The sequence below is a fragment of the Coenobita brevimanus genome, chromosome 62, assembly GCF_032717465.1.
Source record: "Coenobita brevimanus isolate Jiangsu-jjx chromosome 62, ASM3271746v2, whole genome shotgun sequence".
NCBI lineage: Eukaryota > Metazoa > Arthropoda > Malacostraca > Decapoda > Coenobitidae > Coenobita > Coenobita brevimanus.
The window spans coordinates 35221087-35244864 of NC_137015.1; the positions used below are offsets into that span (position 1 = coordinate 35221087).

Sequence of the window (23778 nt, forward strand, 5' to 3'; positions counted from 1 at the left end):
GCAGTATCCCATTTGCCACTTAGCTTTCTCAAATGCCACAATACATAGTTTATTGCATAACACATTAAAATTTGAGGAAGGCTTGGACACAATAAAATTTACAAGTAGTAAAGAAAATATATTTTCTTACAGACAAAGTCAGTGAGATCCATTCATACTCACTTAGCTCACCCGACTTGGTGTGACTAAATACCGAATCGGCACTTTTCACTGGAAAATATTTTAATTTTTTTTGCCACAGTGGCTCATACACACCTATTTATCTGAAATATGCTAAAAAAAAATTTACTTAGTATAACTTAATTTTAAAAATTAGGTTTCAGAACTAAAATGCTCAAGTGTTAGCAGATATTTCCCCTTCAGATTGTCAGCACACCTTGACAGACATCTGTTTTGCATAAATATTTAGAGTACAAAAAAATGTATCTGCATTGTAAATCAATATTATATAAAACAAAAGTCTGTCAAGGCGAGTTGTTAGGCTAGAGGCAAAACACTTCTGCTAACGTTAAGAAATTTTCACTCTGAATCCTGATTTTCTATTAATAATTAAATTAAGCACAAACTTTTGACTGACTTTCAAATAATTAGGTGTGCAAACCTATATGGTGATAAAGGTTAAAATATTTTCCAATTAAAATTGCTGATTCTGTCCAAGATCGAGATCACATTCGATGATTGTATCTCGATCAGCTGATTAGTGGTTAGCCAATGCTAGCAGATGTTTCCCTTTCAGATCGTCAGGACACCTTGACACTTGTATTTTGCATAAATATTTATTTTGAGTGCAAAAAATGTATCTGCACTGTAAATCGATATTTATTACAAAACAAAAGTCCGTAAAGGCGAGTTGTTAGGCTAGAGGCAGAACATTCAGACTTTAAGAAATTTTCACTTTAAATCCTGATTTTTTCTTAATAATTAAATTAAGCACAAATTTTTGACTGAATTTCAAAAAATCAGGTGTGCAAACCTATATGGTGATAAAGATTAAAATATTTTCCAGTTAAAATTGCCGATTCAGTCCAAGATTGCATGTTTGTATCTCGGTGAGCTGATTAGTGGTTGGCTGACCTTGTGGTGTTCCATTCCTTGTTCATTTTCCTCTTTTTCCTCAGCTTTCTGATCTTGTATCATACCCTCCACACTCTTGTCAACAACTGTCGAAACAACCATTCTTAGGGTTGTAGCTAACAAAATACAGCTATTGTGTCAGGTATTATTATTGTTATTGTGTCAGTGTTATTTTTTTATATACTGTGTATGTTAGTTATGTTGGTATAGGTAGCCTACACTCCAGAATTCTCTAGAATATCGGAATAATTCCCAGACAGTACAGTATTGGAGAATTCGGACAAAGTATGGTAATAGTCCGGGGAATGGTGTGTGGGGCTGGACTTTTGTGATTCCTGGACTTTTGGGGTTCCCGGACTGGTCTCCCCCCCTGTTAGTCCAGCAAATCGAGGGTCAAGTGTATTTCAAAATGGACTAAGCCTGTTGAGTAATTTTATTGAATTTTTAGGTAGTCAATCGGACTGAAAAAGTATTAATTACGAAACTATGTAGCTATCAATCTCAGTAATCGATACCACCGATATTGACCAAAAAAGTAATCACTGATTACTAAATACTGATTACTAATCAGTATCATATCTAAACATAATCACTGGTATCGCTCACTAGTAGTAATCACTTAACAACTGTCAGAGAACTCCACCTCATCCAACCGTTTGAGCTGTGCTGGAGTGGTGGGGACGTATGGTAACCGCCACTGAACACAGTGATGCCATGTTTCTACTGGCCACCCAGGCGACTTTGACCATTTGGTATGGAGGGAGATGGCCATTTCAGCCCAGCTGGTGGGTTACATTCTTTTACCAGCACGTGGTTCAGCTTAGGAGGGGGGGATCAGGTGACTTTGACCATTTGATACGGAGATATGCAGCCACTCCTGCTCAGCTGGTGAGTTATGTTCTTTTACCAGCGTGCAGTGTGGCTCAAGAGGAGGGCCAGGCGACTTCGACCATTTGGTAGTGAAGCAGATAGCCATTTCTGCTAAGCTTATGGGTTAGGGTCTGTATTACTCGTGCATGGCCATTAGCTTTGAGTGATCCAGGAGGCTGGGGGACTTTGACTGTTCAGTGAGGAGGCAGACAGCCATATTTGCTGAGCTTGTGGGTTAGGGTCTGTATTACTCGCTCATGGCTGGTAGCGTCTGAATGAACTGGGTGGCTGGGGGACTTTGACTGTTCAGCGAGGAGCTGGATGGCCATATTTGCTGAGCTTGTGGGTTGGGTCTATTATCCGTGCTTGGCCAGAGAGGCTGGCCAGCTGCCAAACCAATTTTTTAAATTTGTAGGGTGCCCAGCCATTAATGTCAGAAATTTTTTGTTTGGATATGGACAGATAAATCTGGACATGGATATAATAGAGCCAAGGCTTAATGTCCGGATGTGGCGCATGTCGGATATGGAGTGTCTGGATAATCGAGTGATTACTGTATTCTGTATCTTAATAATATTTCCTTCCTCTGAGCCAGCGTAAATGAGTTTGGCAGTTATTGTAATACCTTTAAAGCACTGGGAGTTCATTCACTGTCAGGTTGTGCTGAATTTGTTGAATATGCTCATGTTGTTCTACACTGTATTATTCGAAGGAAGCTTAGTCGGTGTTTACCTTTTAGCCACTATGTAAATATCAGTGCTTGTTGTGATTTAACGCGTACACCCTGGTTGACATTTCAAAATGCTGTCCTGGATTGCATCCCCAGCATGCCCTGGTTGACATTCTGGCATACACACAGTTTTCTTGCATAATCTGAATGCATGCAGATACTTTGTGAACCAGTGGTACTGTTACGTCTTTTGTCACAGACAGAACATGAATATACCTGTCACATTCATTTGGTACACTTAGTGGGTTGCCCATCAGCCTTTCATCTATTACCACAGAGATACCAGTCAGCCTGTCCCATTTTTTAACTTCTTGGATGCACGGATCTCCTTGCCCGTTTTTCTTTTTCTTTTTTAGAGTTGAGCCAGGATTCTGTGGGCTTGAGTGATGAGTGAATGGAAGCATGGCCCATTGAATTGGGCAGACTTTGGCTGTCTGGACACTGCTACTCTTCACCCTGCGCAGGGGTGGGAAAGGGGGTCCATATGATGATGATGATGTACTCTTTTAAAGTTTGATGATGATGATATACCGTACTGTTTTAAAGTATGATGATGATGATCATAATGATGATATTTCCCTATCCACAGGTGCTAACCAAGATCCTACAACAAGGCACTGAATTTGACACCCTGGCTGAGACCGTCCTGGCTGACCGCTATGAACAGTTGGTACAACTGGTGACCATGATTGGGGACAAGGGGGAGCTGCCTATTGCCATGGCCCTTGCTTCTGTGGTTGTCACACCACAAATGGTCAGTAGGTCTTAGTGCAGAGAAGCTGACAGGGATGTTTGGTCAGGGTGTGGTTGACTTTAGAGTAGTGGTAGTAAACTTGAAGAATTCAAGATAGATGAGGTTTCATTTAACCCCTGCTGAGCTGACTCTGTAAGGTAGTTTACCTCCCCTTAGTGATTGTTTTGTATATACATACATACATATGTACATACATACACCATCCGTCCATCATCCACTCCCATGTTGCCCCACAGAGGAGCATAGGAACCTGGGGCTAGGCAAGTTGGTCCTGACATTTAAGATGAGAGTGACCAGCCTCACATAACGCTGAGTGGCATTACATGAACAATAAACCCCAACCACCCCTTGGATATAAACCTACACAGTCTCAATCCGGTTGGAGCCCCACCAGACATAGTAGTAGTAGTAGTAGTAGTTTTTGTTCCCTAGGCAGTCTGGCTGAACAGCCCTGAGTCCCTTAGAAAGGCTGTGGCCGAGACCGGGCTTTCCCACAGAGCCCTCAAAGGGTGTATGTTGTGTTGTTGGTGTAGGTGATTGTGTGCAATGCAGTCTTCCATAATGTGCTTAATAGTATGGGGTGCTGTGTTGCATCCTGGACAGGCATCAACGACGGAGTCATCCAGCCTCTTCTGGTAGCTTAAGAGGGCTGGATGGTGCCCACATCTCAGCCTGGCCAGGTGGACCCTGTCCTCATGAGGAAGATAGGATTCAGAAGGGTGGATGTCAGGAGGCCATGCATGCAGCTGTGTGTTGTCTTTAAGTGACTGAATGGAGCGGCGAGTGATCTGAGTGTGGATATGCTTCTGGAAGCTGTTCTGAGGTGGGCGAGGGGGGAGAGATGACAGTATTTGTGTATGGTATCGTGTGCTGGGTGTTGTTTTGACGTTCCTTGGTGTGGGTGGATTTGCTGCCATGTACTGTAGTGGATGTTGTGGGTTTGTGGAGGCTGCAGCAAGAAACTGGGTGCCTCTCATGTCTAAGTGATCCTTGACTTTGAGGACTTTGGTTTCTTGATGTAGGTGGTCTGTGGGTGTAGTAGCTGTGCAGCCTGTGATTATTTTTAGGGCCTTGTTCTGTATGGTCTGTAGAGTGTTGTAGTGTGTTTTGGTGAGGTTAGAAGCCCAGGCAGGGCTTGCGTAATTCATCACTGAACGTATGTATTGTTTGTATACTGTGGTGGTGGTTTCTTTGTTGTGTCCAAATGTTGTATGGGCACGTGACCTCAAAGCATTGAGTCTTGGTGTTATTTTATTTTGAATGTTTGTGATGTGTTGTTTAAAGGACATTGATATATTGTATGTTACACCAAGGATTTTGTGTGTGTGTGGTAGGGGAGTGTTGTTTATGGTGAGGTGTGGGATGTGACTGTGTCCTGCTGTCCAGTTTGTGCGAAGAGTCACTAGATTTGGCTGGGGCTATTTTGAGCTGTTTGTGGTGAACCATTCGTGTAGTGTGTTGAGGCACGGTTGAATGATGTGTGCAGCTGTGTTTACGTTTTGGTGCGTACATCTATCTATATCTATCTATATACCTAGGCTGCATCCCCCATGGAAAGGGAGGTAGCCGAGACAGGACGACACACTCCCCATTTACTCATCCATTCAAACACATTCATTCGCATCTTTGCCCCAAAGGGGAGAAGGGACAGATCCTCACTGCACCACACCATACATGGGTCAAATGCGCAGTGCAATCAGTGACATCCGTAGCAGGGCCCGACAGCAGAGCTGGTTTACCCCTGTCACATCATAATAGACCCATCCCCTTACTCGCACCTGACCTGACTAGCTAATCAGACCAAATGCTGCGGCTGTTGCGTACATACAAGTGTTATATCATCTGCATAGGAAGCTATGTGTATCTGTGGTGTGTGGGGTGTGGGTACGTCGTGCATTTATAGGTTAAAGAGTGTAGGGGACAAAACAGATCCTTGGGGGACGCTGTTTGTGAAGTTTCTGATGTTAGAAGACTGACCAGCAAATGATACGTGTGCACATCTGCCTGCTAAGTAGTTTGCCAGCCATCTTTTTGTATTACTGTGCATGTTTGTGTTGAGTATTTTGTTTATGAGGTTATGGCGGGGGATGGCATCAAAAGCTTTGCTAATGTCTAGTGTGATTAGGAGTGTTCTTTGTGGTGGCCAAGCTGAATTCATGCCATCAAAAACTCTCTGTGTAAGGTCTGTAAGAAGGGTGTTTGTGGAGTGTAGTGGCCTAAAGCTGTGTTGTAACTGGGCTAGGGGAATATGAGATGTGACTAGTTGTAGTATATACCAGTCGTTCAGTGACTTTAGAGGGGGTGCAGAAGAGTGTGATGGGGCGATGTGAGGAGGGTAAAGAGAAGTCTTTGTTGGGTTCAGGGATAGTGATCATATTGCCATGCTTCCAGATGTTGGGTATTATGTTGTGTGAGTAGTTGTAGTTTGATATGTTGGTGAATGCTTGTATGCCTTGTGGTCCTAGGTGTTGGTGAATGTTGTTTATGTTGTCTGGTCCACAGGCAGATGAGTGCTTGAGGTTGTTAATGACGTGCTTCGTCTGGTTGTAAGTGAAAGATGCGTAGTCTGGCTCTGTGGGGAACTGTCTGTTACGTCGGATGATACGTCGGTCTTCTGGATGGGTGTTTAGATGGCTGACTTGTGAAAAGTGATTGATGAGAGTGTTTGCTTGTTGTTTGCTTGAGGGTATGGTGTCTGTTGTTGTGATGGCAGCGTGTGATTGTGTGATGTTGCTGTTGGAAAGTGTGATGCTGTTTAGTGTTTTGTAGAGTTTGCTGATGTTTGTTTTGTGGTCAAGTGTTTGGAGGTAATTTTTCCAGTTTAGTGTTTGCTGTTCTGATATTTTGTTGTTTATTTGAGTGTTGAGTTCTTGTATTTGTTGTACGGTGTCGTGTGTATGGGGTGTTGGTGAGTGTTGCAGTGTGTCCCATTGTCTGATGAGGCCTTGAATTTCTTGTGTGAAGTTGGGGTTGTGTCTCTCTCTGTTGCCTCTATGGATGTGTCTTTTGTCTGCGTTTTGTATAATTGTATTGAAAGTGTGCACAGTGGTGTTGATGTTTGTGATGGGTGTACTGTTTAGTGTTTTGAAATGTTGTTCTGTTTCAGTTGTGAAGGCCTCCCAGTTGGCTCTCTTACAGTATAATTAGTGTATGTGTGTTTGTGGCCAGCTGGGGTGATTCTGGTTTTGGTAGTGATGATGATTGGGAGGTGATCAGAACCTAGGTTTTTGACCACTCTCCATGATGTAGTGGGGGCGAGGTTTGGGGAGCAGAAGGTGATGTTTGGAGATGATGGGAGGAAGAGGGCTTGGTGTGAGATATGGGTATGTTGGTCTAGATTGTTCAGAATGAAAAGATGATCTGTCTGGGATTGTAGTACCAGCCCTCTGTCTGTGTCAGGGTTGTTGACTTGCCAGGCCGACGACTAGGCGTTGAAATCACCACCCAGGATGATGTTGGGTATGTTAGCCTTGTGGCGTATCTGTGGAGAGTAATTGTGTGGTACTGTGGGGGACGACTGGGGAGAATGTATATGTTAGCGATTGTTATGTGTGATTTGTTACCAGTGCGTATTTTAATTGATTGTATTTCTGTTGTGGTGTCATGTGGGGAGAGAAGTGACTTTGTGTGTGCACTGGTATCTGCAAATTTGATGGATTTGTGAACCAGGATGATGAGTCCACCGCCACCGCCGTCGGCCCGGTCTTGTCGAATGGTGGTGAAGTTATGAAATGTCGGTGTTTTCTGTGCTCTACGTAGTTTTGTTTCTTGTAAGATGGCAATGTGTTTGTTCTGTTGTTTGATGAATTGTGTGAGTTCTTGTTTTTTGGTGTTTATGTCATCTATGTTTAACTGAAGGATGTTTATGTTGTGTGTGCGATGTGTGTTGGCTCCTGCAGCACGGGGGGGAGGTGGTGTGGGTGGAGGGGAAGGGGTAGGAGGAGGTTGTGATGGAGGTAAGGGTTGAGGTGGATTAGGATGGGTTGGAATGGGAGGAGTTGGGGGACTGGATGGTGTGGGAAGGATCTGTGGGTTTGGCTGTGGAGATGTGAAGGAAATAGGAGTAGGATTGGAAGGGGGGTTGGTGGGTGGGGGAATGGAGCATAAGGAGCAGGTCCAGGTGTTTGTGTAATGTTTTCTGCATGCAAGTGTTTGCAGGTGTAATGGATCCAGTTCTTGCAGGAATTGCACTGAACTGAACTCTTTGTCTGTCGGCTCGACGTGATAGGTTTTGAGCATGGTGGACATACAGTGCTTGTCAGAAGTATCGAGCGCCTATGTCATGGTGCGCAATACTTTTGGCAAAAAAAGAATCACCCTTTTTTGGTACTAAAAATTGAGCCAGATGTTTGGGCCACTAACATGACGTCACGGCAGCTTGAGGCCTTACTACGCGCTGGTTGGCTGCCGCCTCAGTTGCCTATGGACTGCGTGAGAGAGAGGAATTCCGTCGCTCCTCCCTCTCTTCATGCACCATTTTTTACCTAGTGTCCTGCAGTGTTTTGGCTTTCACCACTTTGTTATGGCCCCTACCTGTGAACTTTCGAGTGAAATCATATCACAGATCATTGCTCTAAAGGAGGCAGGCCACCCCACGAAGGAAATTAGTGATTTAGTTGGTGTGGCTCGATCGACAGTGCGGAGGTGGTGCGCCTGTTTTCGAGTGGAAAACAGTGGTGACATTCCTACAAAGAAACAGCGATCTGGTAGGCCCAGGAAAACTTCCCCAAGGTCTGTTAATGTGTTAAAATGTGCATCGGAGTCTAATCCTCGTGTGAGTGCAAGGAAAATTAAGGAGAGCAACCCGGAAGTGTTTGGTGAGGTTTCAGTGCACACGGTGTCTCGAAGAGTCCATGAACTTGGTTACACAAGTCACAGGCCTGTGAGAAAGCCTCTTCTTACACGTTACCAGTGACTTCGTAGGCTTGCCTTTGCTAACAAGCACCTTAACTGGGGTGAGGACCAATGGTTTTCAGTGTTGTGGTCTGATGAGGCAACGTTTAGTGTTACCTGTAATTGAGGAGCGCGCGTGTACCGGCGCAAAGGTAGTGACCCGCTTGACCCCTGTAATGGGGAGAGCACAGTTAAACACCTGATTCACTTATGGTATGGGGTTGTTTCTCTGGGAAGGGTTTGGGGAAGCTTGTTGTGCTTCCCAAGAACTGCAGAGTGAATCAGGACAATTACCTGGAACTTCTTTGTGATCATTTACCTGAGTCCTTCAAGCTCACAGGTGCACGAGTGTTTCAGCAGGACGGTGCACCTGCTCATAAAGCCAAATCGATCACCAACTGGCTTCGTGACTGTGAGGTCTCCTTCATGAAAGACTGGCCAGGCAATAGCCCAGACCTCAACTCGATAGAAAACCTCTGGTACCTCATAAAGAAGAATCTCCAAGGGAAGGACGTGAGCTGTCTGCCTAAGCTGGAAGAAGCCATTCATGACTCCTGGGCAAAAATACCACCCAAGCACCTGAGGAACCTCGCCCTTTCATTTCCACGACGTCTCAGGTCTGTGAAGAAGCGCAAAGGATATCCTACCAAGCATTAAAGGTAAATATAATGCATTATTTACGTGTTTTTTCAATGTTGAAAGGTTTGTTTCGTAGGAGGGACACAGGGCGCTCAATACTTCTGACGAGCACTGTATGTATTTGTTGGTGGGTCCTGGGTTGCTCTCAATGTCCCCAGCTAGAAGTTGTCGAGAAATGACAGCGAGGGAGTCATTTCTCGGTGTAGAAAAAACGGTGTTGTTGTGTGTGTTGGGAGATGTGGTACTTGCCCGGGCGACTGAAGCCACTCCCAGGTACTCGAGCCCCGTGAGGGGCCGGAGAGGTTTGCGGTGGTTTGGTCCCCATGCTGTCCTCCTCTTCTCTTCGACAGCCTCTTGGGGTAGACCCACGACGAAGATGCCACCGCTCCAGGTCCACCAGACATAGTTTGGTTATATGGTTACCATCCAGCATAGTAAATGGTTTCCCTGGTGTACAGAAGCCATTTGGCTTGTCACTCATTGTAGAGTTACCCATAGACAGAAGGAAGAGAAAAGAAAGGAGGAGAGAAAGACAGAAGAGGAAGGAAGGAAGAGAGGAAAGGGCAGTCACCCAAGAACAGCACTACTTCAAGTGAGTGGATGGTGAGTGCCCCCAATGCAAATTGTACCTCATAATAATGAGGCTTGCAGCTTGGCCTGTGCAAACCTTCATTGTGCCTCACATGAGGTCTGTAGCCCAACTAGGGATAAGGAAATAGAAGTGAGTGGCAGGGTAAAATGAAGTTTTACATGTAAGGTGGGGAGGCAAGAAAGAAATGATAGACTGAAAGAAAGGAGAGATGGTAGGAAGGAAAGAAAAATGGCAAGGAAGGAAAGAATAAAAATGCCTTGGCAAAGAAAGAATGACAGTGACTGAATTTGTTTGTATGCAGTTAGGGAAGAACAGGATGTGGTTAGAGAATGTACAGTAGTTACAGGGTAGAGTGCTTAAGCTGAAAGGTAAGTGAAGTTTCAGGTGAGGTAGTAGAAATGCTGCCAAAATATAATTAACCAGCCTGTAGAGGACAATGGCAAGCTCTAAGCGGACCAAGGCAGAAGTGGGTTTTGACACTAAAAATAATATCTATGTGGAGGCACTCCACCCAAGAATCATGGCCCTGACTTAGTAATCTTTGGAGCCTTAACGTTTTGTGTGAGCTAGGTCGTAATTTTAGCATTTTTCATATTTTCTGCACCTAATGACCTTTCACTCATGACCTGACGGATATAGGTCATGCCTGTACAAAGCACACTTGTAGTACTCATTAATGTCTATAAGCATGCAAAGTTTCATTCAACTCCATCCACCCACTGCGGAGCTAGGGAACTTGAAATTCAGAGAATGACACACCAGAGGTACAACTTCTAGGTGTCACTGCCAGTGACTGGAAGTGAGTTTTGACACTAAATGCCATTTTTGTATGGAGGTACTCCAGTGCAACATTTCACCCAAGAATCATGGTCCAGGCTTAATAATTTTTGGAGCCTTAGCATTTTGTGTGAGCATAGTCATGATTTTAGGTATTTTCACCATTTTTGCATTTGATGACCTTTGACCACTGACCTAGCACTTATGTATACCATAGAAAGTTGTAGTACTAGTCAGTGTCTATAAGCATGCAAACTTTCATTCAATTCCTTTGAGCTGCTGGGGAACTAGGGGAGTATTTTCGAACATCGAGACTGGTTGCTGGGGATGTGAGGCCAATCTTTGCAGGGCTGCCACTCAAAAACTAGAGGGGGAAGGGGAAAAGTGGATGGTTCACCTCCGATAGGGAATGACATCAAGATTACACCTAAAGAAGTCAGAGCTGCTACGGCCATTAGTAATGCTTTGACAGCTCAAAACTTGAAAAGTATGAAAAAAGTGGGTTTTCGGCCATTGCCAGGCAATGAAGAGTTGCCTAGCAACTAAAACTTCCAGGACACAACTAGGCAATAGGCTGGTCATTGTTTCTAAGTTTGGTTGGAATCTATTAATTCTGAAGGGTAGAAGTGCCTGCCACAAGGAGGAGTAGACTGTAGCACCAGTCGAGCAGGGCAGTACTCCCAAGGTGGATGGAAAGCTGATGACTGGGAGAGCTGGAGCTCCCGTTTCATCAGCCCTCGGGACTTGTTCCTGACCATTCCCCTTTGCTGAACTTTTTAAGTGTCTCAGTAACACAGAGAGTAGGCCAGCATGCTCTTGAATACAAGTTTCTCTAACTATCAACACCAGACTACATGCACAGTACACACTACACTTCCTTTTCCAAAATTCAAAAAAGTACTGTAATCATGGCTTCAACATACATAATCTCGGAGTCCCTGGGGGGGGGGGAGCCACATATGCCCCCACCTTCCGCCCCTCTCCCGGTGACGACCCGAGCTGCCTGAAACCACTGTCTGACTCACTTCTTCATTTCTGCGACATTCGTGGCCTTTCCTCCAACTTTCGCTCTGTTGAGCACCACCTCTCCTCTTCTAAACCTCACCTTCTTTTCCTAACTGAGACTCGGCTGTCTGAGGTGACAGCAAACCCTCTTCTGTATTCTTCTACTTTTTCTATACTCATTTCAAAGCCAGAGGTGGCTGTTGTGTATATACAGTATATGCATTGATTTATCTTGCTCTCGTGTTCCCGAACTCGATTCTTCTGAATTCTCTACACTCTGGCTTCGGCTTTCCTGTCATTCTCTGATTAAATGTATCTGCACTGTTTACTTATCACCTAATTCTACTGACTATCAAAAATTCTTTGACTATCTTACTTCTACGGTGGAGCACATTCTATCCATTTCTCCTTTCTCTGAAATCTCCATTCTAGGAGATTTCAATGTTCACCACCACCTTTGGCTCTCTTATCCTTTCACTGATCCACCTGGTAAACAAGCCTACACCTTTTCTATCCTTAATGACCTAGAGCAGCTTGTACAGCACCCTACCTGTATCCCTGACCACCTTGTAGAGAGCTCCAACATACTTGACCTCTTCCTTACAACTAATCCTTCTGCTTACACTATTAATCTTTTCTCTCCGTTGGGCTCCTTTGATCACAACCTTATCACCTTAACCTGTCATATTGCTTTGGTATGGTCTGTGGACCCTCCAAAGAAACGTTGTCTGTGGCACTTTGGAGCTGTGGATTAGGAGGCCCTCGGGCTGTACTTCTTTGATTTTCCCTGAAATGATTATTGCTTCCATGGCCAGGAGCCACCTGAGTGTGCCTTACGCATTACGGAGGTTATTCTCTCAGGCATGGAAGCATACATTCCTTTCTCATATCCTTTGACTAATGCAAGAAAGCCTTGGTTTAATCACGCATGTTCTAATGCTATCCGCAGCAAGGAGAGGGCCTATAAAAGGTACCGGAGCCAACCCACCCCTGAATTACATCTTTTATACATTTCTGCCCGGAATCGTGCTAAGTCTGTTCTTCGCTCTGCTAAAAATAATTTCATCCGTACTAAATGCTCTCAACTCTCCACCGTGAAATCTTCCCGCTCCTTCTGGCACCTTGCCAAAAACCTTTCTAACAACTTTACCTCATCATCCTTCCTTCCTCTTTTCTACTCTGATGGCTCTGTAGCTATTTCTCCTACTGATAAAGCAGATCTCTTCACTCAGACTTTCTCCTCCATTTCCATCTTAGACAATTTCGGTGCTGTTCCTCTATCACTTCCCCCCTCTGACTTCCTCATACCTGACATTAAAATTTCTTCAGTCGATGTATTTTCTGTCATCACAGGCTTCAATATTAACAAGGCATATGGGCCTGATGGAGTCCCTCCTGTTGTTCTCAAGAACTGTGCTTCAGTGCTTACACCCTGCCTAGGCAAACTCTTTCATCTTTGTCTATCAGTTTGTGCCTTTCCTTCTTGCTGGAAGTTTGCTTTCATTCAGCCAGTCCAAAAGAAGGGTGACCATTCCCAACCCTTTAACTATCATCCTATTGCTTTAACATCCTGTATCTCAAAAGTTTTCGAGTCAGTTCTTAATAGAAAATTTTTAAAGCACCTTTCTTATCACAACCCTCTTTCTGATTGTCAGTATGGGTTCCGTCAGGGACGCTCCACTGGCGATCTTCTCACCTACCTTTCAGACTCCTGGTCATCATCCTTTCGGGACTTTGGCAAAAGCTTTGCCATTGCACTTGACATCTCAAAGGCTTTCGATCGAGTCTGGCATAAATCTTTAATTTCCAAGCTGCCCTCTTACGGTTTTTATCCTTCTGTCCGTGCCTTCATCTCTAGCTTTCTTTCTGGTCGTTCTGTAGCCGCTGTTGTAGACGGCCATCGTTCTTCTCCTAGATCTATCAACAGTGGTGTTCCTCAGGGCTCTGTCCTATCACCAACTCTCTTCCTTTTATTCATTGGTGACCTTCTAAGCTGTTCATCTAACCCTATCCACTCATACGCTGATGACTCCACCCTTCACCTTTCCATTTGGTTCCCGCAACACCCATCTCAGCAGTTACTTCAACAAACAAGGGATGAGACTATGGCCCACCTAATGTCTGACTTGGCTCATATCTCCGACTGGGGTAAAAATAATCTGGTTGTTTTTAATGCATCAAAGACTCAGTTCTTACACCTGGCAGCCCAACAAAATCTTCCACGGGAGTACCCACTAATGTTTAATAATATTCAGCTTAATCCTGCATCATCGTTGAACATGGTTGGGGTTTCATTTACTCGGGACTTATCTTGGAAAGATCATAGTACATCTCTTGTAAAATCTGCTTCCAAGAGATTAGGTGTGCTAAGCCGACTCCGTTCTTTCTTTACCTCTGCACAGTTGTTGACACTATACACGGGTTTAATCCGCCCCTGTGTGGAGTACAACTCTCATGTGTGGGGAGGTTCCCCACATACAGCCCTTCGCAATAGGGTGGAGTCAAATGCTTTTTGTCTCATTAACTCTCCTCCTCTTACTGACTTCCTACAACCTCTGTCTCTTTGCCACACTGTTGCATCTTTATTTCTTTTCTGTCGCTACCTCAGTGGTCGCTGCTCCTCTGAACTGTCTGCATGCATTCCTCAACCTCTTCGACGGGCGCGTAGCACCGTCTAGCATCAAACTCTCATTCTTTTTCTGTCCAGTTCTCTAATGCAACAGTTAACCGTTACTCCCAGTCCTTCATGTATGCAATAGGTCACCTCTGGATCTGTTTCCCTCTGTCTGTATTTCCTGCTTCCTATGATCTCCAGCCTTTCAAACGCAGTGTGTCCAGGCATCTTGAAATGAACGGATCTTGACTTTGGCTCTCTCTTGTGTTTTGTCTTTCTTTTGGAAGGATCACTTATTGCGGGCTCATGGCCTTTGGTTCCCTCTTCTTCGCATAAAAAAAACAAACAAACAAAAGAAGAGAGAATACAAGAAAGGAAGTGCGACTAACAATAAGGGCAGCATGGAGCTGACCAAAATGAAGGAAGGAAGGAAAGCAAGAGCTCAGTACAGTAAGGGTGACAAGAAGTAGATTAGGTCAGGTATGGTTTGGAGTATAGATAGAGAATAATGTACATAAACATGAAGGCAGGTAAGGTTTCAGAGAAGTAAGTGGAAGTGAGTAGCAGGGCAGAATGAAGGAGAAAAGAAAAGAAAGAAATCTTGGCACAGAGGAGGTGCCTTGGGTATGTATTCGTATGGGCATCGGTGGTTTTCTAGCACTTTTTAGTAATCTGGTGTGTTATCAAACTACAGGGTATTTATGCAGTCTGTTAACCCCCCTCAGCCAGTGGCTTTAGCACCTCCGATGCCCCCCCCGTGCCGACTGATATATATATATATATATATATATATATATTATAGCCAAGATAGGTTAGGTTTGATGCAAAACTCATAAAAACATCCAAGGAATGTTGATTTTGGGCCCCCATTGTGACCGCGTCTATTGGGTGAAATACGCGAGTAAACCCCGTAGACTTCTTCCATTCCTTAGGGGCCCAGGTGGATTTCTTTAGTGTTTGGCCATGGCATATTCAAGTAAATGCCCTGATGATGCTCCCAACGTGTCGTAAGAGCATGCGGGCATTGTTCTCGGACTTTGTGATGCGAGGGCCACAAGTGACATGCAGACACACGAGTGACAGGCACTTTTCTAGCATGTGGCACACATTCTTTGCATCTGCTATCACACTGAAGCACACTTATATGCTAATACAGTCATTGGATTATGATTATGTACACACACTGGCATCTATTTTCACACTAGCCACATATGTATGGCATCTCTTTTGCTATCTATCTATCTATCTGTAGCCTGCCGCCCTAATCCCGCAAAGGGTGGCCACAGACAAAACGCCTCCAAGTCACTCTGTCACCCACCATTTGACTACCCTCCCCCCAACTCACCCCCCTCCTTCCCTCATATACCTCTCAACTCCATCCCTCCACCTCATCCTCGGTCTACCCCTCCCTCTCCCTCCCTTCACCTCACCTACATACACCCTCTTAGTCAATCTTTCATTCTCCATTCTCTCCACATGTCCAAACCACCTCAGTGTACTTCTCCTAATCTTCTCAACCACATCCACATTCACCCCACAACGTTCCTACCCCACAACATTCCCTCACTTCTTCATTCGTCAACCTGTCCCTCCATGTCACTCCACATGCTCCTCTCAGGTAACTCATTTCCACTGCTCTCACTCTTGACTTGTTCCCCTCTTGCAAGGTCCACGCCTCATTTCCATATGTCAGGGTAAGGATCACGATACGATCATGCAGTGACTTAACTTCCATACTCACCTCCCTGTTTCTCATAACTGCTTTCAGTGAACCAACAACCTTCCTTCCCTGCTGTACCCTTTCACGCACTTCATCCCCCAAAGTTCCATCCTTACTCATCACACTACCCAAGCACTTGAATGCACTCACATTCTCCATATCCTCACCATGCAACCTTACTGTACATTCTGTGACTTCATTCCTCTCAAACACCGTAACTTTACTTTTGTTTACATTAACTTTCAGCTTCCTCCTCCTACACACTGTCCCAAATTCATTCACCAAACCTTGCAACTCCCATTCATCTTCACTCAACAATACTGTATCATCAGCAAACAGCAACACCGGAATCTTCCAAATCTCACCCTCATTCATTAGAGCCACCCCCACATCCACTGCCCTACCTTGCACCTCCTTTACAACCGCATCCATGTATATATCAAACGGCCATTGAGACATCACACAACCCTGTTTCAATCCCACACTGATGTAAAAGAACTCACTCAGCTCACCATCCACTCGCACCGTAGCCCTAGCTCCTTTGTACATACTCATCACAGCACTCAGCAATTTCCCCTCCACTCCATATATTCTTAATACTTTCCACATACCTTGCCTATCTATTCTGTCATAAGCTTTCTCCAAGTCCATGAAGGCAGCATACACTTTCTTTCCCTTCTCTAGATACTTCTCCACTAAACATCTTAGAACAAATATCTGATCTACACACCCTTTTCCCTTCCTAAATCCCCCATGTTCTTCTCCAACTAGCGCCTCTGTCATATGCCTAACCCTGTCAGTGAGTATTCTACCATATATTTTACCAGTCACACTAAGAAGGCAAATACCCCTATGGTTACCACATACTTCTCTCTCCCCCTTTCCTTTGTATAAAGGAACAATTATACCTGATTTCCAGTCCTCTGGAACCCTTCTCTCTTCCCAAGCCAATCTACACAACTTCCATATCCACTCCAGAACAATTTCACCCCCCATACCTCAGCATTTCAGCACACACTTCATCAATTCCTGGGGCCTTCCCAACTTGATCTTCATTGCTTCCACTACTTCTGCCCTACTGATCTCTTCCTCCCTCCTCTCATCTCTTCTTCTCCCAGCCATTCCCCAACCACGTATACTCGCACTGTTCTCACTCTCTACATTCAACAAATCCTCGAAGTGCTCCTTCCATCTCCTCAATTTCTCTCTCTTCTCCACCAACAGTCTATTATTCCTATCTTTCACTCCCCTACTATTTCCCGTTTCACACTGCCTAACTTTCTTTACCTCCTTCCAAAATAATTTCTTACTCTCCCTCCATTTCACACTGAGATTCCTCCCAAACTCTTCATCCACTTTCTTCTTACTCTCCTTCACCAGTCTCTTCACCTCCCTTCTCCTGCTGCATATACCTCTCTCTTCTCTCTCTTATCTTCTCCCCTACCTCTTCTCGCTAACCATTCACTATATGCCTTCTTCTTTTGTTCTACAGCTTGTTTTACCTCATCATTCCACCATGCTGTCCCTTGCACACCCTTGCATCTCCGCCTCACTCCATAAACCACCTCACATGCTGCGCCTATCTCTTCCATAAATATCTTACATACGTCTTCCACCCCTTCCATCTGCTCTAGCTCATAACCTTCACAATCTTTCTTCCACTGTGCTCTTATACTCTGTCATTTTCTCATTATCTTGCAAATTCTCCACTCTTCTCACAGGAGCTGTTTCCTCCTTTCTCCCAATTCGTCTCCTCAACCATTTTCTTTGCAGCTTTACCTTGGCCATCACTAAGTGATGTTCCGAGACTCCATTCCCTCACCCTCTCCACACTCTTGCATCCAACACTTGTCTTCTCATTTGCTCATCCACACACACGTAGTCTATCATTGCCTTTCGTTCAACAAGTTCACCATCCATCCTCCTCATTACCCTCCATGTATACTGGTGGATCATCTTATGCCGAAAGTAGGTAATGGCTATTGCCAACCCCTTACTAGCACAGATGTCCACCAAAGCACTACCATTCCCATCTACTTCAGCTGGCACACCCCACCAACCAACCACTCCATCCACTCGTACATTCCCAACTTTGCCATTCATGTCTCCAATCAAAAGCACTCTCTCGCTCCTCTCAAATTTGTCCATAAATGCTTCTACTCTCGCCCAAAACTCATCTTTCACTCTTGCCACTCGGTCCTCTGTCGGAGCATACACACATACAAACGCCCACGCTTGTATACCCACTTTCATCTTCACCCATACAATCCTTGCACCCACTGTTCCATACTCTCTTATATTCTCCTTCCACTTCTTGCTTATCATCAGACACACTCCTTCTCTTGCCCTCTCATTCTCATTAACTCCCGCACATATACCTAAACCATATTCCCATTCTCTCACCCTTTCACTTTCCCATTTAGTTTCAGTCAATCCACATATATCCACTTTTGCATCCTCAAGCACCTGAACAATCTCTCTCAGTTTCACTTCATCATTCACTCCTCTCACATCCCACGTTCCCACCCTCATAATGTCCTTTGTCCATTCCTTAGTCGTCAACATATGGTTCGTCCTGGTCCGAGGCGCTTTATTCGCTTGTTTAGTTAGTTCTTTTTACGGGGTGGGGCACTAACCCACCACCAACCCTTTTAGTTGCCTCGTACAACAAGCAGGGATACTGAGGGAGCATTCTTGAAACCCTCCTGCCCCATGGTAATTTATGAGGCATCTTTCATGCAAACCACACTATTTAGGCATCTTTTTTTGTTATATCACTGACTTCTATACTAGCACTGCCTTTCAATTATGAGCATGGACACACATTGGCATCTACAGTATTTTCGCACTAGCCACGTATGTATGGCATCTCTTTCACCAAAAACTTGACCCCTGGTATACATCTCCCACCACACTCATTCCCGCTGGGTGACTCAGAGTGGTCTCCCGTGATGCGTCACATTCAAAGTTGAATGCCTGGTAAACATTTCCAGCCTCTCTCAATATTTCAGTTTTTGCTGATTTTTTTTATACACAGTCAAAGTTGACCTGATGCAGGGGCAGGGTGCGTGCGTGGGATGCGCTCTGGATGACTCATAGAGGTCTCCCGTTACACTCCACATTCGAAACTGTACACCTGGTAATTATTTCCCTCCATCATCATCACCCAATCCTACATTGCCCCATGAGGAACGTAGGAGCCTGGGGCTTGGCAGTTGGTACCGACATTTAAGATGAGGGTGACGAGCCTAACTCATCCCTGAGTGGCATTACATGAGCAGTCAACCCCAACCACCCCTTGGATATAAACCTTCACCAGCTCAATCCGATTGGAGCACAATAATTACCCACTAAACCACCATGCGCCATAATTTGGTTATATGGTTACCACCCAGCATAGTAAATGGTTTCCTGGTGTCCAGGAAACCATTTGGCTTGTCACTCAGTGTCTCTTTCAATATTTTGATTTTTGCCAATTTTCAGAAATCCTAGGCCATTTAGGAATGGTTCTGGCGCTGCCCGTGACTAGGGCCATGGGCGTTTATGAATGGTTCTGGCAGCGGAGGGGTTAATTTTGGAAAAATATAAGTTTCATAAAAGGGAGTGCAGAGTTTTATTATTCAAGATAAATTGTTAAGATAGAACTGTTAAACTGACAAGAATATACCTTAGGAGTATATGATCTGGTAATGAAGCTGGGACAGTGATATTCCAGAAGGGTATTGATCAATGAGGCTTGATTTGAACAAGAATAAAGAAGAGTAGGGTAGGGTAGGGTAGGGTAGAAGAAATGGAAATAGGTTTTTAAGAATATAGGAGGATAGAAAGAAAGGAAGGATAAAGAAATTAAACATTTAAGAAAGATTAGACAGCTAAGTATGAAGGTAGGTGAGTGTGAAGCAAGGAAAAATGGTAAGATACAGTGGTAACCACGAAGGAAGTTGGGAGGTAAGAATAAATGGAAAGTGGAAGAGGCAGACAAACAAGTAGGTAGACAGGTAAGGACACACTCAACACAGCACAGCACAGCGCAGCATAACACAGCACAGCATAGCACACACACACACACGCACACACGAGAGAGAGAGAGTAAGCTGAAGGGGTTAGTGAGGTATGTTCTGTCCCCATCATTACAAGTCTCTCAGTAGCTGATAATGTGTGGTGGTAACATGACTGAAAAAAGAGTTATAATATTGTACTGAAGGAGTTAAATTAGGTATTGCTGACTGGCATAAACAGGTTGAGAGGTAGAGCCTGTATGTGGACATAATAGTATAATTTCAGTCTTGTTCAAGTCTTGGGTACTAATATCCCAGGAACCCAAGGGTAACTGTCATGTACAGTACACCAGTACTTTGAGAGTTTTTGGCTGATATTCTTCTTACGATAAAGATATTTGCTTAGTTTAGCCTTCATCGTGCAGTATATGTTATTTCTTATTAAATTACTGTATTTGATGTTCTGTTTACACTCAGGAAGATGGTCCTTTTGTAAGTATTTGATTCATCATTGTTGTATGCTTATCGAGAAAATTTTTTGTACAGGATGAGCTAGCACGAGTGTTTGTGACACTGTTTGATGCAAAACACTTGCTGTCTCCATTGCTATGGAACATGTTTTACAAGGAGGTGGAAGTATCGGACTGTATGCAGACACTCTTCAGGGGAAACTCACTTGGTAGCAAGATCATGTCATTTTGCTTTAAGGTTTGTACAACCATACATTTTGATAATGTTGAATTATAAGACTGATGCAGGGTGGGTCAATACCTACAGACATAATGCATGTGAGATCTAGGAATGGCATGTTTTTGAAAAGTAAAGAGTGAGAGAACATTGGAATGGGACTTTAAGGAATATTGCTGTCGAGTAATGTGAAAGAAATTCTATTAATCAGTCTTTAGAGGCATGTTGCATAGATGGTATAGTCATTAAAGTTAATGCATATTTTTTTGGATTGAAAACCAAATACTGTATCCTTTCTTCTGCCAGATCTATGGGGCATCCTACCTACACAATCTCCTTGAACCGCTGATCCGGCCTTTAGCAGATGATCCTGTACACTCATATGAAGTTGACCCAGCACGACTTGACCCTGCGGAAGATGTGGACCACAACCGAAGGAACCTCATCGCTCTCACACAGCGAGTCTTCACTGCCATTGTCTGCTCCTCTGACAAGTAACTTATAATTTTTTTTACCCTTCTTTATTCATTGCATCTTTATTTTCCATTGTCTGCTCCTAATGTGTAATTCAAATAATTATTAACCCTCTACTCCGAGAGATGCTGTGTGACTGCGTCATTTTGGCGTGACCTACACAACGTACACTTCTTACAGAAACAGACAAGTACAGCCTTTGATGCCATCCCCAACATAAGCTAATGCCCAAAATCTGCATCACAAACATGGAGCACAGCACCGCATACTTGCTTACCACAGAGCTGGGCACTTCCGCAATCACTTCCGCAAACCACAAATTCTGCAATAGCAGAAGTGTGATTTCATTTGTGGATTTGCGTTTGCAGCAGATTTTATGCAAATTTGCGGTTTTGCTTTTGCAGAAGTACTTCCGCAAATGCAAACCTGCCTGCAAGTCAACCTGACCTCTGGGAATTTTGAGCAGTTTGTTTTTATGATGGGGAACATGGACATGCTCAAGATAGAGTTGTCGCAGTTGATGGAGGAGTCTGACTGTGACGGAGGAGTGAGTACCTAGGAGGTTAGAGCCGAGGAAAGGAGGTGGACTGGTGTATCAACTTGTCAAGTGTGAGCCATGAAGTGTAATAGTTTAATTCATTTATCTACTGTAGTGAATGATTTACCCTTGTTTTGTAGTAAAAACAGTAATATACTAATATTTAAAATATGTATATATTTTAGTTTTACTGAAAATATAATTTTATATATCCCATTCAGTACTACAGACAAATTCCAGACATCATAAAATCACCTATTGTTGGTCAGAATAAATAAAGATATAATTGTTTTGGATGAGTAACTAGAGAATTGTTTTGGATGAGTAACTAGAGATTATTTTTAACCTTTTGAATACAAAAATTATCATCCTAAACTTGATAAAATCCTCTAATGGTGTCCAGAATAAAATGAAACTGATGCCATTGAATCAAAAGGGATGCAGATGATTTGTGTTTGCGTTTACATTTTCGGAACCACAAATTTCAAGAAGTTTGCGGATTTGCAGTTGCGGAAGGAAATGGTTTGAGTTTGCAGATTTTCATTTGTGGAAGTGAATATTCATTTGCAGTGTCCAGTTCTGCCTGACCATCAACTTCTCTGATAGACTGGCTCAAGTTTTAGTCCAGGGCAGGTCATCAAGAACATGAAACTTCTATAACAGAGATCCTCAGGGTTCCATTCTTTCACCTACATCTTTCAAACTGTACATGCATGGCATTCCTACACCCCAAGGGCCTTCAGACATTGCCTTCTATACAGATGACATTACCATAACATCCACACACCACATCACAGACACAGGCTGCACTCTGCTGCAACTAAACTACTGTACCTCAGCACACTTCAGGCTTTGGTCAAGGACAATAGACTGACAAAATCTCCAGCCAGATCCACATATACACTTATCACCAGCAGCAGTTATTAGCACAGGTACATTACCTGCAGAAAAACTGCAGACTAGGGGGGGCTTTTATTGAGTGCTTGGGCGTGCTCAGACTTTCTGCATCAGCCAGTCCACTGAGTGCTCAGATTGCACATACTTGGTACTTGGCATCTCTCCCTGATGCACACACCACTAAGGAATGTGGACTGCATCAGTTTCACATGAGACACGCTAGGGAAAACATGCTTGTTCTGAGCTGCTGGAGTGACCAGGGCCCCTTCTTTTTCGCATCCTTCACTGTTTGTCCAACTGCTGCCTGCCCACACCTCAGAATGGGGTACAAATAGAATACGGTCAGATTCTTTCCCTGAGGGGGGCAAAAATTTCAGTGAAGGAGATATGTCAGCATACAGGGAAGAGCAATTCGGCTGTATTCAGCCTCCTTGCAAAAGTCAAGAATGGTCCTCAGGGTGAAGTTCCACCTGTAAATCAGTGGCAAGGCATCCCAGAAAGACTTAAGTAGCTATTGACAGGCTTATCAGGAGGCAAGTATTGATAAGTCTATGAATCACAGCATGACAACTAAAGCAGGCCAACCCCACCCTCCTGGGAAGTGTTGTGAATAACAAGCACTGCCAGATACTTCTGAACTATCATCTTCACTCCCTGACCAGATAACCCTTACTGACCCACAAGATCATTCCTGCCTGTCTCAGTTTTGCAAGAAAATACAAAGATTTCACCACTGAGGACTGGAGAATGGTCCTATGGAGCAACGAGTCTACTTTACAATGTAGTGCAGTTAGACGTGACAAGCTAAGATATCCCTCACACGTGACTCTCCTTGCCTCCTATTATGTGCAAACGACTGTCAGCCCCCCAGTTCAGTCATGATTTGAGGTTGTTTCAGTGGAGAGTTAAGTCAAGGGAGGTTTTATGTGCTTCCCAAGAACCTGATGATGATTGTGCCCACATGATGAATATTTATGAGGTCCATGACTGCATCTTCCTCATGCAAAGCAGTGCACTGTCATAAGGTAAAGGCATGATATGGCTGTCAAACAAGCAGGTATATGTCTTTCAGTGGCTTAGGACTTCTCCAGACCTGATTCCTGTTGAGGAACTGTTGTCTCACATATAGTTTAAACTTCAAGAAACTCTCAATTTCTTCAATTTCTCTCCATCTTGATGTTATCAGAAACATCTGGGTACAGGAAATTGACCTTGACAACTGCAGAAACCTTGCTGACTCCATGGCATGTTGTATTTAACCTGTTTTGAAGGCCTGTGGAGTCCACACAAAGTACTAAAAAATGAAAATGAAAAGGTATTTATTGTTTTTTACCCATTACTCAGACTTTCCTCAGTACTGTACACCCCTAACATCACATTTAATAGAGTACTTGTGCCACATAACCCCCCCCCCACAAAGCTCCTTGAAATGACATACAACACTGGATTTACCTTCAAGGACCACTTAAAAGAAAGTGGCAGTGCATCCTCAGACTCAATGCACAAAGGGTAGCAA

General features: G+C 44.0%; 1 protein-coding gene across 1 annotated transcript in view; it reads left to right on the top strand.

The window, feature by feature from the left end:
- Nf1 (neurofibromin 1) overlaps positions 1-23778 on the top strand; it is a 509668-nt gene that overhangs the window by 151105 nt on the left and 334785 nt on the right. Inside the window, exons 26-28 of the mRNA XM_080275751.1 lie at positions 3264-3428; positions 20213-20374; positions 20660-20847. Of these exons, the coding sequence (XP_080131877.1) occupies positions 3264-3428; positions 20213-20374; positions 20660-20847 (515 nt within the window). The remainder of the gene's footprint in view (positions 1-3263; positions 3429-20212; positions 20375-20659; positions 20848-23778) is intronic.